The 18719-nt window shown below is 41.3% G+C and overlaps 3 protein-coding genes across 6 annotated transcripts; all 3 read right to left on the minus strand.

The window, feature by feature from the left end:
* Positions 1-2916: 2916 nt before the first annotated feature.
* On the minus strand, positions 2917-6646 carry foxg1c (forkhead box G1c). Its single transcript, XM_064975029.1, has one exon. It carries the CDS (start codon positions 5790-5792, stop codon positions 4512-4514), a length of 1281 nt encoding a protein of 426 aa, XP_064831101.1. The 5' UTR covers positions 5793-6646; the 3' UTR covers positions 2917-4511.
* Positions 6647-6745: 99 nt separating this feature from the next.
* pglyrp5 (peptidoglycan recognition protein 5) lies at positions 6746-9906 on the minus strand. Of its 4 annotated transcripts, none has more exons than XM_064975031.1 (4): positions 9783-9906; positions 9406-9598; positions 9198-9316; positions 6746-9109 (listed from the first exon to the last, which is right to left on the minus strand). In XM_064975031.1, the coding sequence occupies exons 1-4, from the start codon at positions 9799-9801 to the stop codon at positions 8937-8939; spliced, it is 504 nt and encodes a 167-aa protein (XP_064831103.1). In that variant the 5' UTR covers positions 9802-9906; the 3' UTR covers positions 6746-8936. The 4 variants fall into 4 exon arrangements, with proteins under 4 accessions (XP_064831103.1, XP_064831102.1, XP_064831105.1 ...); XM_064975030.1 differs by having other exon boundaries at positions 9406-9601; XM_064975033.1 differs by having other exon boundaries at positions 9752-9891.
* Positions 9907-10314: 408 nt separating this feature from the next.
* On the minus strand, positions 10315-12799 carry polr2i (RNA polymerase II subunit I). The gene is made up of 6 exons (XM_064975034.1): positions 12390-12799; positions 11533-11587; positions 11295-11368; positions 11108-11182; positions 10885-10936; positions 10315-10756 (listed from the first exon to the last, which is right to left on the minus strand). The coding sequence occupies exons 1-6, from the start codon at positions 12449-12451 to the stop codon at positions 10694-10696; spliced, it is 381 nt and encodes a 126-aa protein (XP_064831106.1). The 5' UTR covers positions 12452-12799; the 3' UTR covers positions 10315-10693.
* Positions 12800-18719: the final 5920 nt, after the last annotated feature.

Below are 18719 nucleotides of genomic sequence, written 5' to 3' on the forward strand. Positions count from 1 at the left end.
ATCTTTTGTACATGACACCTACAATACTACACATTCCTTTGTCTCATGCCCTTCTGCACACTTCTCCAACCTAGAAACACCATCCTGTCTGCATCGCACCAAATGACGAGCATCACAAACACCGGGAATCTTCCCCTTCAGTTGGTCAACTTCATATTTACCGCTACCCCAGTTATCGCTCCTTTTAATGGTGCCCTTTTCTTGAGAGCAAAACAATTCACGTCTCTTGTCCCCATTACTTTAACACAGGGTGTCTGCTCCCTCTGACCAGCAGAAACACAAACCATTATCACCAGATAACTTCTGGTTACCTTTACTGATTCCACACCACCTAACTCTGTTTTCACCCACCCTGAAAACACAAATGGATCAGCCAAAAGGCAAGGGTTCACTTTTCCCAAAAATGTCCCTCCTAGCGTCACAGACTCATCTTCATCCTGACACTCGGCACAAGCCTCTGGCTCCGAGAACTTAGTCTGTACAAAGGCTTCCGGGTCTCGTTAAAATGTCTTTCTGATACATTATATGGAGAAACTCTAACCCATTATGGGTTATACTTAGGACACACAGCAGATTCCCTAAAAACATGGCACTTCGACACAGCTACGACCGGAAGTTACTTTTTCGTAGCAGGTTAGGAGAATTAGGTTAAGGATAGGAAAAGTGTTAGGGTTAGCGAAAATGCTCTCCTAACCTGCTATGAAAAGTCACTTCCGGTCGTAGCTGTATCGAAGTGGCATGTTTTTAGGTCCGGGATACATTGAGCTTTAAGCTACATATCAGTGCCCACTGCAAATATTGGCAGACACAGACCCAATGTAACTCTGTTGTAGACCTCTTGGTGACAGAGATGAGAGTGAACGCGTGTGAGAGACAGAGATGTACATTATCTGCACAGTACTGAGACATAGGGAGATTGGCTTACTGGCGAGAGACACGCAGGCGCCTGGGGGGGAGATACATCCACCAACCATTTCACAGGGTGGCTCCTCTACCTTGGGAGGGCACATGCTAGGGGATAATCACACCCACAGTGTGCTGATTTGGGAGGCCCAAATTTGGGATTGATTTACAAAGCTTGACTATCATTATGAAACATACACCCTCTACCTGTCTCAGCCAAACAGCTTACATAGGCCCCTTTTCACTCACTCTCTTCCTTAATGGGGGAGCCTGTCATAAATCCCAGATTAATTCTTACAGAGAGGGTGGGATTACTTGGGATTACTGACTGTTAGCTGTCCATACACCCGTGTGTGTGTGCGTGTGTGTGTGTGTGTGTGTGTGTGTGTGTGTGTGTGTGTGTGTGTGTGTGTGTGTGTGTGTGTGTGTGTGTGTGTGTGTGTGTGTGTGTGTGTGTGTGTGTGTGTGTGGATTTGTATTTGTGTGCGGTCTAGCTACACAGTCTTGGTGAGCACAAGCTGCCCTTGAGTGCACAGACACATCTTGAGGCCTGCCTCAGTCCCTCTCCTCATGCTGATTTACTCTCTGCCCTGTGGTACTGTGAGTCTGCTGGCTGGGTGATTTAGAGGTGTGGGATTATTATCAATGCCTGTCAGAGGATGGCTGTTATTTATTACTGAATTCACAGCAAACAGGATTGTATTACAGTTGCCCCAGGACACACAAAGCCCCATTCTGTACTAGCTTACTTGTTGATTCACTCTCTATCTTGCTCTAAGTGGTTATACCACAATTACTCATGTGCGTAATGAAAATGTTTTTATAATCTTTGTATCTAGATCCTAAGTTTGCCAACAGTGTTGGTGTAAGGTTACATGAAACATCCTAAGAGCAGTATCCTGGTCTAACCGCAGCCGACTGTGTTTGAGACTGGGCTGTCTAGGAAAGGTGGCTACAGTCCACATAAAGCCTCTTTTGTTTGATAGAGGCACACTTCCAGAAATCTGTCCTTATCTGTGTCCTCACACATCTATTTTTATTAAATTATATCTCGAATGAGCCCCAAGAAAGGTAAGGAAAAGTTCATCAGGCGGTGATGTCATGTGCAGGCGAAACAGTAGAAGTAGTTCAATGAGATCAGCTAGGCTATGATGTCTATCTCTCTCTCCCTATACATCTCAGTCAAGGCTCTGCATGCCCTTTATCACACTGACACGTCTGTAGTTTCAGATTTGAACTTTTGATGATCTTAAAGTCCCAGTGCAGTCACAAAACGTGATTTCACCGTGTTTTATATTTATTTCCACAATATGAAGTAGGAATAATACTGTGAAATTGTGAAAATTATGATAATACTATTTTATTGTAAGAGCTGTTTGAAAAGACCACCTGAAATTTCAGCCTGTTCTGGTGGGATAGAGTTTTGACCTTCCATGGTGACATCACCATGTGGTAAATAAGTTAATAGAACAATAAGAAAGAGAGTTCAAAACCTCTCTGACACTAACAGCTAGTTTTCATTTTTCCCTCCCCACTCCCAGACAGTCCCATAAAAATTATTGCTTGAGAAATTGCTCTTTGCTCAGAAGCTATTTTTTTTAATTATTTTTGACCATTTAAATTTAAAACAATCATAGTAAGGTACTTAATTGTTACCCAGATATTGAGATGAAAACAGCTGCATTGGAACTCTTTCAGATACAGCAGCATGGCTATTTGTGGTGGTAACAGTGGGTTTCATCAGCAGGTGCTAATGAAGTTTCTGTTTAAATATGACCATGAGTGTTGAGCTCAGCTATTGAATGGACTGGGGGAATGTGTGTGTGTCCTGCATGCATGTGTGAGTGCTATTTGGATGCAGCTGGATTCCTTCTGGACTCATTGACACTCTCTTCCTGTTCCTTAAGTATCACATAACCGGCTGTTATGTTTTGAATGCATATGTAATACAACTCATCCCTTTTATATCACTATTTTTGTTTTTATTGCACACACATTATAAAATGGATCAAATTAATTACACGTATAGCCTACAGTATATGACATGCACAGAGTTCCCTGTAAACAAACATTTTCAGGCTTAAAAGGGAAAAAGATAGCTAGAGTGCAGATACAGTACAAATCATGCAAGACATACAGTCACCACCTCTGGGATGAATCATTTCTCAAAGCATATTTAGTATAGTTATTTTCTAAAATGTAAGAAGTGCATAACACAGCATTGTGTTCATATTAAGCATTGAGACAATTGAGATACATTTACAAACACAAATGGAGACAATCACTGCAGATTTGATTTTGAAGTAATAGGAGAGTGCAGACAGAGAAAACTCTTAGCCTATATATTTTTATGAGGAACTTATACTCTTAATTCAGGAACATCAAAATAATTCTGGACTTTTGTCTGTAATGTATACATTATTTTAATGGCATCAGAGTAAACACTATATTTCCAATACTTTTTCAGACATGACCAAAGATTTCGTTTTTAATTAAAGGGCAAACCGTTAATTACGCACAGCCTTCCTCAAGCAATATCAAATCAAATCAAACTTTATTTGTCACATGCGCTGAATACAAGTGTAGACTTCACCATGAAATGCTTACTTACAAGCCCTTAAGCAACAGTGCAGTTCAAGAAGAGATAAGAAAATATTTACCATGTAGACTCAAATAAAAAGTAATAATAAAAAGTAACACAATAAGAATAACAATAACGAGAATATATACAATAAGATTGATAGAGGACATTTATGAAGACAATTGTTCTTTCAAGTTTGTTATAAGATAATAACAGTGAATTGTTAAAACACATCCAGTTGTCAGAAGATATGTTATATTAATGGAAATGTCTGGAGAGCACCTATGGAACACAGTCGGACAAGATATTTTCATTTTTTCAAAACATTTTTTAATTAAATGGTTAATGTTTCATGTAGCCCACATCCCTAAGAACTAGGCCTACGAATCGCAAAACGAAGTTATAACACCAATAACGAAAAAAACGAATACAAACTTCAGAGAGTGATGGTTTAGCCTGTTTGTAAAAGTAGCCTAAACGATGATGCAAAATCTTGCAATAACAACCTCGACCATGATAATTACCTTCACAGGTACCAAATAGTTTGTTATTTTCACGACATTATTCCTCATTATGAAACTCTTACTTCATGCGCAATAATTAAAATACAGCATCATTTTCTCATCTCTCTTCATCTTGTGATGTTTAGTTAGTGGTCTATTAAAATACAAAATAAAATACTAACGAAAGAAATAAAATAAAAATAATGATCTGAACCCACCACAAATATTGACCATTAATTATTCGTGAAATAATACAACATTATTATAGGCTGTTGCACTGAAAACAATTTTAATGGTGAATGGCATTTTTTTGGTGTTGATACGTTTAGATTAAATTGCACATTAAAGCGTGAGTGGCAATTATTTAAAAAAATATTAAATAATTGTTTTCTGTCCAAAGACAGATATGCCTATTTGGGAAATAGCAAACTCACATAAATTATTTGAATACATTTCGCAGGATTGGTAGACATTGGAAAGATTTAATCCATAAAGAGAAACTAACGTTTTTAATTTAAATATAGTCATTTCCCTGCATCCCAAGAAAGATTGGTGTTGAGGGAGCTCATGGGGCTGATTGAGGGAAAATAATTAGGGAACTCCGCACACAAACCCCCCAAGCAATCCGATGGCCCATTTTTTCCGGAGTAAATGGGTCCGGCTGGAGATGCCTTGGTTGGGGGGTACTCATCCTGGCACCATGTATTGAATGTCGCCGGGTGGGGTACCTGGTGATGCGAGTAAAAATAGCTAGCTTGTCGGTTGAGCAAGTTAAAGGAACAAGGGTTAGGGAGAGACAAAGTGCATGGCAACGATGAAGAGGCGAATGTTGTGGCTGCGCTCATTTGGTGATGACGACGGTATTGCGCGCCTGCACCCATGCCAAAATACGATGACTCCTGGTTTGTTTGGAAGAGTCGGTCTGCTCCAGCATTTATGGCACTCATGTGGTGTGACCGTTGAGAAAGGATCGAGGTGGCATAGTTGGAGTGATTGGGCCCTACACATGACCCCATGCCCGGGTGTGAGTTCGCAGGAGGTTGAAGGTTTAGAAACGATGGCACCGGCCAATAAAAGGACCCAGTGAACGCCAGCCCGGCTGCAGTGGTGGAGGTCAAACGGGCACCCCGTTTTATTGCCAGCTTTGTCTGGGTGCCCGCCGTGGAACGGCGCCGGAGTTTACCAGTTGTGCCACCTATGAACACGTCCTCGCTTGAAGGGTCAAGCATCCAGTAGTTGCCTTTGCCTGGGTCATCATAATGGCGAGGTACTTTGACGAAGCACTTGTTCAAACTCAGGTTATGCCGGATTGAATTCTGCCATCCTTGTCTATTTTCTTGATAGTAAGGGAAGTTGCCCATGATGAACTCGTAAATGCCGTTGAGGGTTAGCCTTCGCTCCGGGCTCTGGCGAATAGCCATCATTATCAATGCGTTATAGCTGAAAGGAGGTTTCTCCGGTTTAGCTTTTCCCTCTACTCCTCCAGATGTCTTCACCTCTCCCACTCCATCGGTATCTTCTCCGTCTTCCCTTTCTCCATTTCTGGAGAGGCGTTTGTCTTCTTGGACTGCGTATTCTTTATGACAATTCTTGTCTCCATGTAAATCATATGTTCCATCTTGAGCACAAACTTCTTTAGGCCGAGTAGATGGCCCCGAAGAAATGTGTTTTCTGGAAAGATGCCCATCCAGCACGGCACCGTCATCACTCATCACTCCCTCTCGTCGAAACAGCAGGCTGCTGATGCTGAATGAAGACTTGTGGAAAAATCTGACAGGAGCTTTCAAATCCTCCATGTTCAACATCACCCACTTCCCCCGGCGTCTGGCAGTCTGAAGAGAAGGAAGGTCTAAATCCACGAAATAATACGCACGTCGTCTTGGGGTGCCAAAGACAAAATGCGCCACTCGTGCTTAAACTCCTGCTCAACAATCCTGATCCAAACATGCATAGTCACACAAGCCGTATACTACAAACTTTGCGATTAGTTTAGTGCGCTGCCAATTTCACTGACTGGCAGATGAACTCCCAGGTTCAATTATAACACTTCCCGAGGAGCGTGAAACTCAAACCTCTCACCTGCGTTTCGCCCTCTGGGAACGCCTCTCTCCACTCCTTTCCGTCTGTTTACACAATAACCTGGCAAACAGCCCATCAAAGCCGAATTGTTGAAGGTGTGTAAGTAACTCAGGAGTAGGTAAACTCGTAAAGTAAGTAAACAAGCGGAGAACTTAAACGAGACATAGTTGCGGGGCAGATTGTGTAGCCTCGACGTCTGGCTGGAGAGCATGCAGCTTCCTGCACAACAGTTGACAGGTAAGATGTGTTGCAACATCAAGGCACACAGTATGAAGCAGCATTTATGTTTCACCATCTCTATTTTCTCAATTTGATATGGGGTCCCCTTTAATACTCTATCATGCAATACAAGTGTTCACTTGTTTGGAAATACGCATAGCTTACAATGTTGAAACATCTACAGCTTTTCTACCTTTGACAAATTGTATTATTTTATTTTTTTAGTGATTTGAGAAGCCATTTCAAATAAACCCAAAAGCTTAAACTCATTCAGGACAAAACAGCAAGTCAGGACAAGATATTTTGGCCACCCAAAATGGAAATCCCATCCAGTTATGTCAATAGTTTGTACTTGTTCAGCAGCATATTTTTATTTACTCAGTGTAAATTACCCTTACACCCTTCTCAGTTCTTATTTCCTAGAACACCTTATAGCAGCACACTCATAGAAAAAGGAATATAATGGTATGTGGACAATTTAATGTGAATACCCAAATAAATCATGTTTAGCCTAATCTAAACAGAAGCATTTTACAACCTTAATATTTTGCCTCTACAATTACACTGAATGGGTGGCGATTTACAACAGATTCCTGAAGCCGCTTGCACATCAATTGGCAAATCAGACAAACTGTACATTGCCCTCGTACAGTGAGGGAAAAAAGTATTTGATCCCCTGCTGATTTTGTACATTTGCCCACTGACAAAGAAATTATCAGTCTATAATTTTAATGGTAGGTTTATCTACCATTAACCCAAATCCAGAAAAACACTTGTCAAAAATGTTATAAATTGATTTGCATTTTAATGAGGGAAATAAGTATTTGACCCCTCTGCAAAACATGACTTAGTACTTGGTGGCAAAACCCTTGTTGGCAATCACAGAGGTCAGATGTTTCTTGTAGTTGGCCACCAGGTTTGCACACATCTCAGGAGGGATTTTGTCCCACTCCTCTTTGCAGATCTTCTCCAAGTCATTAAAGTTGCGAGGCTGACGTTTGGCAACTCGAACCTTCAGCTCTCTCCACAGATTTTCTATGGGATTAAGGTCTGGAGACTGGTTAGGCCACTCCAGGACCTTAATGTGCTTCTTCTTGAGCCACTCCTTTGCTGCCTTGGCCGTGTGTTTTGGGTCATTGTCATGCTGGAAAACCCATTCCGCGACCCATTTTCAATGCCCTGGCTGAGGGAAGGAGGTTCTCGCCCAAGATTTAACAGTACATGGCCCCGTCCATCGTCCCTTTGATGCGGTGAAGTTGTCCTGTCTGCTTAGCAGAAAAACACCCCCAAAGCATGTTTCCACCTCCATGTTTGATGGTGGGGATGGTGTTCTTGGGGTCATAGGCAGCATTCCTCCTCCTCCAAACATGGCGAGTTGAGTTGATGCCAAAGAGCTCCATTTGGTCTCATCTGACCACAACACTATCACCCAGTTGTCCCAGTTGAATCATTCAGATGTTAATTTGCAAACTTCAGACGGGCATGTATATGTGCTTTCTTGAGCAGGGGACCTTGCGGGCCCTGCAGGATTTCAGTCCTTCACGGCGTAGTGTGTTACCAATTGTTTTCTTGGTGACTATGGTCCCAGCTGCCTTGAGATCATTGACAAGATCCTCCCGTGTAGTTCTGGGCTGATTCCTCACCGTTCCCATGATCATTGCAACTCCACGAGGTGAGATCTTGCATGGAGCCCCAGGCCGAGGGAGATTGACAGTTCTTTTGTGTTTCTTCCATTTGCGAATAATCGCACCAACTGTTGTCACCTTCTCACCAAGCTGCTTGGCGATGGTCTTGTAGCCCATTCCACCCTTGTGTAGGTCTACAATCTTGTCCCTGACATCCCTGGAGAGCTCTTTGATCTTGTCCTTGGTGGAGAGTTTGGAATCTGATTGATTGCTTCTGTGGACAGGTGTCTTTTATACAGGTAACAAACTGAGATTAGGAGCACTCCCTTTAAGAGTGCTCCTAATATCAGCTCGTTACCTGTATAAAAGACACCTGGGAGCCAGAAATCTTTCTGATTGAGAGGGGGTCAAATACTTATTTCCCTCATTAAAATGCAAATCAATTTATAACATTTTTTACATGCTTTTTTCTGGATTACTTTGTTGTTATTCTGTCTTTCACCGTTCAAATAAACCTACCATTAAAATTATAGACGGATCATTTCTTTGTCAGTGGGCAAATGTACAAAATCAGCAGGGGATCAAATACCCCCCACTCTATGTCCTCTACAAAACACAGATATATAAAGTGGTCTAATGGTCCACTACACAGCTGATTCAAATAATCAAAGCTTGATGGTGAGTTGGTCATTTGAATCAGCTGTGTAGTGCTAGGGCAAAAACAAAACGTGCACCCAGGGGGGCCCCAGGACTGGGTTTGGGAAACCCCATTATCAAATCAAATTTTATTGGTCACATACAAGTGTTTAGCAGATGTTATTGCGGGTGTAGTGAAATGCTTGTGAAAAAAAGAGTATGCATTTTAGGGCATGGCTACGATAAAGCATCATTGCCCCATCTAGTGGTTTAAAAACACACAAGGAAGTCCCAAAATGTTAAGTGTGCTGTTCAGGGTAATTCTCTTTCATCACCGACTCACTTTCTCTGTCGAACCAGTAGCAATTGAGCCTGTGGAAGAGGTTATGTTTAGGGAAATTTTAGATGTTTTAGTGCAGCATATAGTCTCTCCCCAGGACATTCAGTGTCCCCCAAGTCTCTATGCCCAAGCAGGGTAAATCCAGGGTGCAAATGCCCCTGGGAAACCCCACACTGCAGGAGCTGTTTAACAGATGACAGGGCTGCTGGACTGGGGCTCTCATCTGAAACAGAGAAGCGGAACCCATTGTCACCAATGCCTTACACACTGTAATGACTTGGAGATGAAAAGTCCAATATTGTGTTTCTTACTGTTGAAGTTGCCCATGAAGGCAATGCCCAAAGAGTCACGGTTATTGTCCTTGGTATGTGCACCCACAACACCCCAGCCTCGGCCCTCATACACTGTGCAATCTCCCCCAATAAGAAAGCTGCAAATGCAAGAAAACAGTTATTTCCATTTAGTATTATCCTGACACAATGAATGATAGAAAACACCAGGAAAGGAGAGGTCACTCACTTGTATCCAATGTCATCAAAGTTCCTATCCTGCATATGCATTGTCTGTATGTGGATGAGCTGGTCCATACATTCTCGGATGCCCCTGCAGTGCAACAGTGCAGTGTGGTGTATGACAACTCTTTGAGCAGGACACTTGAGGGTCTCCCGGCATCGAGGGGCTACTGCTCCCCACTGTTCCCGAGTAACCACCTCTACTGAAATGCATGCATATGGTTAACAAACCACAGTAAATCTGTGGTGTTCTATATCCAAACTATAGACCTAACAATTCACTTTCGTTTACCCATTCATAACAAAGTATCATACCTAGACCTCAAAGCATTATCAGAAAACTTAATCATTACCTTTCGATAGAACTCTTAGGTACTTCCTTACCAGTGACTCTTAAATCCATGTATTATATTATCCAGACTTGCTTTTGATTTAGTCGCTAGAGGCCATTTAAAAGAGGATGTTTCCCTGACGTTCCTTAGAATAAGTTGTTAACAACGTATTGTAAAGGGGGTGTGGACTGTTTCTCCAGCGGGTTATTACATGTTTTGCGTACTTTCCTTTCACGTGCATGCCAATCACATTAGTCATGCGTTTCTCAATGACACCAACTCTCAGTGGGTCTGAAAATAACTGAAAAATACACACATTGGGAAATACACTGCAGTGGCCAAACAGGTAGGCCTAGAAAAAAAAGAGAAGTCGAAGCCACACCACTAAAGAGGAACATTTCATATGCCCAGTTATAAAACACAATACTTTTTTTAACCATCTCTATTTCAGCTCTTTTGGGATGGCAAGTATTGCAACAGAGATTGGTTCACGGGATTGTGTAACCACGGTAATTCAGGAAATATTTAATATATACAACAGTGGCATTCACAGTTTTAGAGAAGTCTTTTTGAAAGAAATCAGAAACATTTAACAAAAGTTTTATTTTATTTCTCCCAGTTAAAAAAATAATAATAATACGACAAATACCTGAAAAATGTACTAGAGCTAATACATTATTAACACAATGTCCCAACAGTTAGGTGTTCCTCCACAACAAGGCAATACATGGGATTTATGTGGTCCATACAAATCTTAGCAGTTCCACGACGTACACGCCAACAAGATGATGAAGAACTAACACAAAAAGTTAGTATTCCTGTAAATAAAGTTTCTGATTTGGCTGAGTATTTTAGACCCACATAACGATCAGTCATTCTGATTTAAGCCACAGTGAAACAGTGAGACACAGTAGCCTGTTGGGTGACAGCAGACGCTGTGGATGCATACATCTGACCTCTTCTTCACTCCGTCCAGCGGTGTCCACAGTGAGGGGCCGTGCAGACATAGTACAGCCTCATGGCATCCTACATAGAAAATACAGCAGTTACTTTCATATACACCACATATTAATGTATCCATATGGCTCAGTGGACTCTAGTATTTCTATATTTGGGGACAGAGAATGTTCAATGATGAAAAAATATCAACGCACCTCAGCCTTCATACTGTGGGACTGGAAAAACACTGCCTCCTTGTGACCGCACCTGAAAAGAGAGAAAAGAGATCAATGTTAGATTTATTTGGAAGTTATTTTGAATTGATAGAGATGTTTGTGAATCGAAAAAGTGTGGAAAAATTGCCTGATTTCAGAGAGCTAAAGGAGGAAGATAGAGAGAGTGTTTGTTTGAGTGTGTGTGAGTGTTGGCCACTCTCACTTTGGGCAGGGGTGATCCTCTGTCCGGGGTAGCGTTGGATCCTGAGACACATCTGCAATTATCTGCGTCAGCTCACTGAGGAGAGAAGAGAAAGGGGTGAAAAAGATAAGACAAATTACTTAATTTCCCATGACAGATGTATATTTCAGTGTCTGAGAATAAGTGGTGGAAAATAGGGATCACTTACTCAACTTCATGGGTGATCTTGTTGACATAGATGCAGCTGTTGTCTGCTTCTTGTTGATAGTCACAGTTCCTGCACTGTTGAGATACACAGCGGAGTCAAAAATGGTTACTACATTCATGCATTTACTTGTTTCAACAATTGAAAGCTCAAACACTTCCCAACCAATAAAGGTAGTGCACGAAACTAGCTAACTACTGTAAGCCATTTGGAGTGGGTATATAAATGTCATCACACTTACTGCATAGAGCAGGATTCGATTCTCCTTGTCTTCTTTGGGATACAACATGTTGTTGCTAAAACAGAATGAAACAATTTTGTTATAACATTCTAGCTTGTGTTAAGATAATGGTCATAATGACAACCCAGAGATAGCGCTAGTGGGGGCACCTATCTAGGATAGCTAAACAGGTGCATTATGATTGTCTGATTAGGATGTCGTGACAGGTAACACCTGAGTAAAGTCTAGATGCATGTGATATCAGGTCAATGAGAGACGAAATGATCAGACAGACTTGTGATAGATCGTAAAGAAAACATTGACCGTAATTGATTGACCGTAAAGACCACAACTTACGCCACACAGGAGCGGCAGTGTAGCCGAGTGGTTAGAGCATTGGACTAGTAACCGAAAGGTTGCAAGTTCAAATCCCCGAGCTGACAAGGTACAAATCCGTCGCTCTGCCCCTGAACAGGCAGTTAACCCACTCTTCCTAGGCCGTCATTGAAAATAAGAATTTGTTCTTAACTGACTTGCCTAGTAAAATAAAGGTTAATTTTTTTATTATCTATGCAAGCACAATTCTTTACTGAGGTATTACAGGTCACGACATCCTAATCAGATACTCATTATGCACCCGTTTATCTATCCTAGATACTACAGGTGCCCCACTATCTCTGGGGTTGGCATTATACCCATTATTTTCATATATAACACGTTAATTACCTCACGCACTTCATACAATTTTAGACTATCCTGGTACTGTCAGAGAGAATAAGGATTGCGACTCAATTTCATAGCTACTAGTCTTTAGCTAGCTAGCTACAGTGACGTTATGCACTTTCTAAGTGAACTTCTTTATAACCATCTGCTCTTACCATTCTTGACAAAATCGAATCCCAACGAATCCGGGTTCATATGTACCACCCTCTATATCCATTTGAAATGTTTTACAAATAAAAATCAACGAAATAATGAACAACTCAGAATTTCTGGCAAGCTAGCAACGTTGTCTCCCGCTTCCACGATGAAAACAAGACGCACGCGCACAAAATGTTAGAGAATTCGATGGCAGTTTATTAGTTGCAGCGCCAACTGCTGTGGAGGACTAAATGACACCCAACACGCGTGTGTCATTCCGTGTTTATTATTATCAGAATATAAAAAATGCGTTGTTGTTAACCGATAAAATGCATTATCAATTTAATTATACCACTGAGGAGTTGAACACAAGTAAATTGGCACTAAATAAATACATATCAGGACACCCTCTTAGTATGCAATGAAGTTATTATGCCAAAAGAAACCCAACAAACACAGTGTCATTGTCTTCAGTAGCAAAAATGTCATGTCTTATAGGTCCCCACAGATTAACCCAAACCTGGTCTCCTTCAGTGAGCTCAATCACACTACCAATGCTGACTACTTGGCAACACTTGTCTGGCAGGCTGGTGTGGTATGCTGAGACAACCCGCTGGCCATTCTTTAAGATACTACACTGGGCGCGGCCGTAGGTGGACATATGCAATGTGAAGTGGTACAAGCCAGCCAGTGGGCAGTTGAATTTTCCTGTATGAGTACTATAGCCGTCTCCCTCATTGACCAGGACGTTGGCAAACTTCAGGATACTGCTGTGAGTTGGGTAGCTGTCACAAATGTTTAGTTTGGCTGTGAAGGCTACAATCTTTCCTAGAATGGAAGAATGAACATAGAGAGGGAGAGAGAGAGAGATCAGTCCAGGCCTAGGGCATTTGATACATGCTCAAAGATTTGCTAATAAGATGTGTACAAATTCTTCCTTTTCACAGAAATTATGAAAATACAGATGCCATAAGATATATGTGAAAAGCACATACAGTGCCTTGCTAAAGTATTCGGCCCCCTTGAACTTTGCGACATTTCAGGCTTCAAACATAAAGATATAAAACTGTATTTTTTGTGAAGAATCAACAACAAGTGGGACACAATCATGAAGTGGAACGACATTTATTGGATATTTCAAACTTTTTTAACAAATCAAAAACTGAAAAATTGGGCGTGCAAAATTATTCAGCCCCTTTACTTTCAGTGCAGCAAACTCTCTCCAGAAGTTCAGTGAGGATCTCTGAATGATCCAATGTTGACCTAAATGACCAATGATGATAAATACAATCCACCTGTGTGTAATCAAGTCTCCGTATAAATGCACCTGCACTGTGATAGTCTCAGAGGTCCGTTAAAAGCGCAGAGAGCATCATGAAGAACAAGGAACACACCAGGCAGGTCCGAGATACTGTTGTGAAGAAGTTTAAAGCCGGATTTGGATACAAAAACATTTCCCAAGCTTTAAACATCCCAAGGAGCACTGTGCAAGCGATAATATTGAAATGGAAGGAGTATCAGACCACTGCAAATCTACCAAGACCTGGCCGTCCCTCTAAACTTTCAGCTCATACAAGGAGAAGACTGATCAGAGATGCAGCCAAGAGCCCCATGATCACTCTGGATGAACTGCAGAGATCTACAGCTGAGGTGGGAGACTCTGTCCATAGGACAACAATCAGTCGTATATTGCACAAATCTGGCCTTTATGGAAGAGTGGCAAGAAGAAAGCCATTTCTTAAAGATATCCATAAAAAGTGTTGTTTAAAGTTTGCCACAAGCCACCTGTGAGACACACCAAACATGTGAAAGAAGGTGCTCTGGTCAGATGAAACCAAAATTGAACTTTTTGGCAACAATGCAAAACTTTATGTTTGGCGTAAAAGCAACACAGCTCATCACCCTGACCACACCACCCCCACTGTCAAACATGGTGATGGCAGCATCATGGTTTGGGCCTGCTTTTCTTCAGCAGGGACAGGGAAGATGGTTAAAATTGATGGGAAGATGGATGGAGCCAAATACAGGACCATTCTGGAAGAAAACCTGATGGAGTCTGCAAAAGACCTGAGACTGGGACGGAGATTTGTCTTCCAATAAGACAATGATCCAAAACATAAAGCAAAATCTACAATGGAAAGGTTCAAAAATAAACATATCCAGGTGTTAGAATGGCCAAGTCAAAGTCCAGACCTGAATCCAATCGAGAATCTGTGGAAAGAACTGAAAACTGCTGTTCACAAATGCTCTCCATCCAACCTCACTGAGCTCGAGCTGTTTTGCAAGGAGGAATGGGAAAATATTTCAGTCTCTCGATGTGCAAAACTGATAGAGACATACCCCAAGCGACTTACAGCTGTTATCGCAGCAAAAGGTGGCGCTACAAAGTATTAACTTAAGGGGGCTGAATAATTTTGCACGCCCAATTTTTCAGTTTTTGATTTGTTAAAAAAGTTTGAAATATCCAATAAATGTCGTTCCACTTCATGATTGTGTCCCACTTGTTGTTGATTCTTCACAAAAAAATACAGTTTTATATCTTTATGTTTGAAGCCTGATATGTGGCAAAAGGTCGCAAAGTTCAAGGGGGCCGAATACTTTCGCAAGGCACTGTATTGTGTCAACTTTACAACAGTATACAAAAGAGTTAGAAGGCCTACTTGGTTTGGGACTCTCTGGGCCACCCTCTGTTGAATCAGGATTGGTGGGTTTGGGTTCTGTGTTCCAGAATACAATAGAGTTGTTTAGCTCTGTTTTACTGTAAGGATTTGTCAGTGACATTCATCATATGTCATTTACAAGTGCATTGGACTATTGCATACATACAGAGATCTAGAATCTATTGTAAGAAATATACACAGGGCCTTCAGAAAGTATTCAGACCCCTTGACTTTTTTGATATTTTGTTACATTACAGCCATATTCTAAAATGTATTTAAAAAAAAATCCTCACCAATCTACAAACAATACCCCATAATGATAAAGTAACAGTTTTATTTTTATTTTTTATAATTTATAAAAAATAATATCTTATTTACATAAGTATTCAGACACTTTGCTATGAGACTCAAAATTGAGTTCAAGTGCCTCCAGTTTCCATCGATCATCCTTGATATGTTTCTACAACTTGATTGGAGTCTACCTGTGGTATATTCAATAGATTGGGCATGATTTGGAAAGGCGCACACCTGTCTATATAAGGTCTCACAGTTGACAGTGCATATCGGAGCAAAGTACAAGCCATGAGGTCGAAGGAATTGTCCATAGAGCTCAGAGACAGGATTGTGTTGAGGCACAGATCTGGGGAAGGGTACCAAAAGATTTCTGCAGCATTGAAGGTCCCAAAGAACACGGTGGCCTTCATCATTCTTAAATGGAGTTAGGAACCACCAAGACTCTTCCTAGAGCTGTCTGCCTGGCCAAACTGAGCAATCTGGGGAAAAGGGCCTTGGTCAGGGAGGTGACCAAGAACCTGATGGTCACTCTGTGGAGATGGGAGAACCTTTCAGAAGGACCACCATCTCTACAGCACTTCACCAATCAGGCCTTTATAGTAGAGTGCCCAGACGGAAGTCACTCCTCAGTAAAAGGCACATGACAGCCCGCTTGGAATGTGCCAAAAGGCACATAAAGAAACAAAACAAGAGAAACAAGATTCTCTGGTTTGATGAAACCAGGCTTGAACTCTTTGGCCTGAATGCCAAGCGTCACGTCTGGAGGAAACCTGACACCATCCCTACGTTGAAGCATGGTTGTGGCAGCATCATGCTGTAGGGATGTTTTTCAGCGGCAGGGAGTGGGAGACAAGTCAGGCTTGTGGTAAAGATGAATGGAGCAAAGTACTGAAAGATCCTTGATGAAAAACTGCTCCAGAGTGCTATAGACAACAACCTGAAGCACACAGCCAAGACAACACAAGAGTGGCTTTGGGACATGTCTCTGAATGTCCTTGAGTGGCCCAGCCAGAGCCCGGACTTGAACCCGATTGAACATCTCTGGAGAGACCTGAAAATAGCTGTGCAGCAACGCTCAGCATCCAACCTGACAGCTTGAGAGGATCTGCAGAGAAGAATGGGAGAAACTCCCCAAATACAGGTGTGCAAAGCTTATAGCATCATACATCATCATACCTACTCTAGGCTGTAATTGCTGCCAAAGGTGCTTCAACAAAGTGCTGAGTAAAGGGGCTGAATACTTATGTAAATGTGGCATTTCTGTTGATTTGAATAAATTAGCAAACATTTCTAAAAAACCTGTTTTTGCTTTGTCATTGTGGGGTATTGTGTGTAGAAAAAAAAACATTTTTTTAGAATAAGGCTGTAACCTAACAAAATGTGTTAAAAGTCAAGGAATCTGAATACTTTCTGAAGGCACTGTATATGTATTTCACATCATAGGCCTCTTAAAATATAACTATGTAGGTGAACAGGATACATGACATTTACAAAGATTATTTGCCCAACCAACCTGTATTTCATTAGAAATAGATATTTAGGTCACTATTGTGTGAATGTTATTACCAGGCGTAAGGTTTCCATTATTGTCTCCACAGCCATGTTCAACATCCATGACTATGTACAACTACAGCTGATGAGTTTACTTCTGTAGAAATGGAGTATAGGCATATTGCATGTGAATTAAATATGACTAACTTTTGTTACAAAATACATGTCTGAATGTATTATGAATGTACATTTGGAAATCTATTTTGAATGTATACAACAATAGTTCGTTTTACCTGTGAACGTCTTGCAGAGGTGATGTTCCAACTATTCGGACTGGTTTGACTACTTGGCTGCTTGCAGACAGACATGTAAAGGCGGTGCTCGTTTCCCAGGTGTGCAAGATGTAGGCAGAATGAAAGCTAGAATACAACTACAAAGCTTTGAGATGATTCGCGTAACTTCCATATTGAGAAGAGGAGAATGTTGTGTGTTTGAGAACTGGACAGTTGTAACAACATTATGCGATCACAACGAGTAAAATAAACAGGAGTTTAACTTTTGAAAAATGGTTTATCGTCAAGCAGGTGGAGCACAACGTCATCACCAACATTCATGAGGTTCTTTTCAGCACTCTAATAACAATAACAGAATTGTTGTAACATGCTGACCACACTGCTCGCTTCATGTGCGCAAGCGTTGCAAAATAAATGTACACATACACGTTATTCAATCATTGCACCCACACTGATCGCGCACATCAACAAGCATCTGCGTAGCCAGGTGCTAAAATATAACTTTGTTCAAAATTGTGACCCTTGATGCGCTGCAAGTCCCGCTTCTCCCATATCCTCATTGGTTTTTAGGAGCATGATTGATTGAAAAGATAAACTAGGGTCCACACTCCATTCGGTAGTGGTAATGCACATACCTTTAAGTTGGTTGCCAACCTCCATATGAAGACCAAAGAAGAAGAGGCGTGAAGGAGGAGAGATTACTAGAAACACATTTTTGCCCTTTTATCAGTGTATTAATTGTCGTAGTAGAGGAACATGTGCATTTCAGCTAAAATAACAACCCAATGTTTATATCCCAGGACAAATGAGCAAGCAACAGCAATTGGTTCAGAGTTCGTTTTGATATTTCAACCTGCATGGCCTGATCACGTCTGGTCTGGGTGGACAAAATCAACATGCGCACGCGGAGGAGCGGTCTGGTCAGTATGTTAGTGAGGGGGATAAATCTGGTTGACATTCAGAAAAGGTGTTAGGTCATTTGATACAGGGATGAAAATGAGATTAGGTTGACATTAGACATATTTGTGATAAAAATGTACAATCAATGGCCTTGTCAAAAGCCCAGACCTCAATCCAATTGAGAATCTGTGGTATGATTTAAAGATTGCTGTACACCAGGGGAACCCATCCAACTTGAAGGAGCTGGAGCAGTTTAGCCTTGAATAATGGGCACAAATCCCAGTGGCTAGATATGCCAGCCTTATAGAGACATACCCCAAGAGACTTGCAGCTGTAATTGCTGCAAAAGGTGGCTCTACAAGGGGGGGGGGGATAGTTATGCATGTTCAAGTTTTCCGTTTTTTTGTCTTATGTCTTGTTTGTTTCACAATAAAACATATTTTGCATTTTCAAAGTGGTAGGCATGTTGTGTAAATGATCCGTTTTAATTCCAACATTAGCACAATGTTTTTATGCACTAATAGCACAAACTTATGGCAAAAACATTGTGCTTATTTGTACATATAGTACATACTTAATGAGAGTCTTGGATGCCTGTCTGCATACCCTTCTGTTTTGTTCATCTGCTTCTTTTTATCATTAAACTTACGTTCTGCACCTGCTTCCTGACTCCCAGCATTTTTCTTTACACCACTCAATCTCTAAAACA

The sequence above is a fragment of the Oncorhynchus masou genome, chromosome 9 (genome assembly GCF_036934945.1).
Source record: "Oncorhynchus masou masou isolate Uvic2021 chromosome 9, UVic_Omas_1.1, whole genome shotgun sequence".
Lineage (NCBI taxonomy): Eukaryota > Metazoa > Chordata > Actinopteri > Salmoniformes > Salmonidae > Oncorhynchus > Oncorhynchus masou.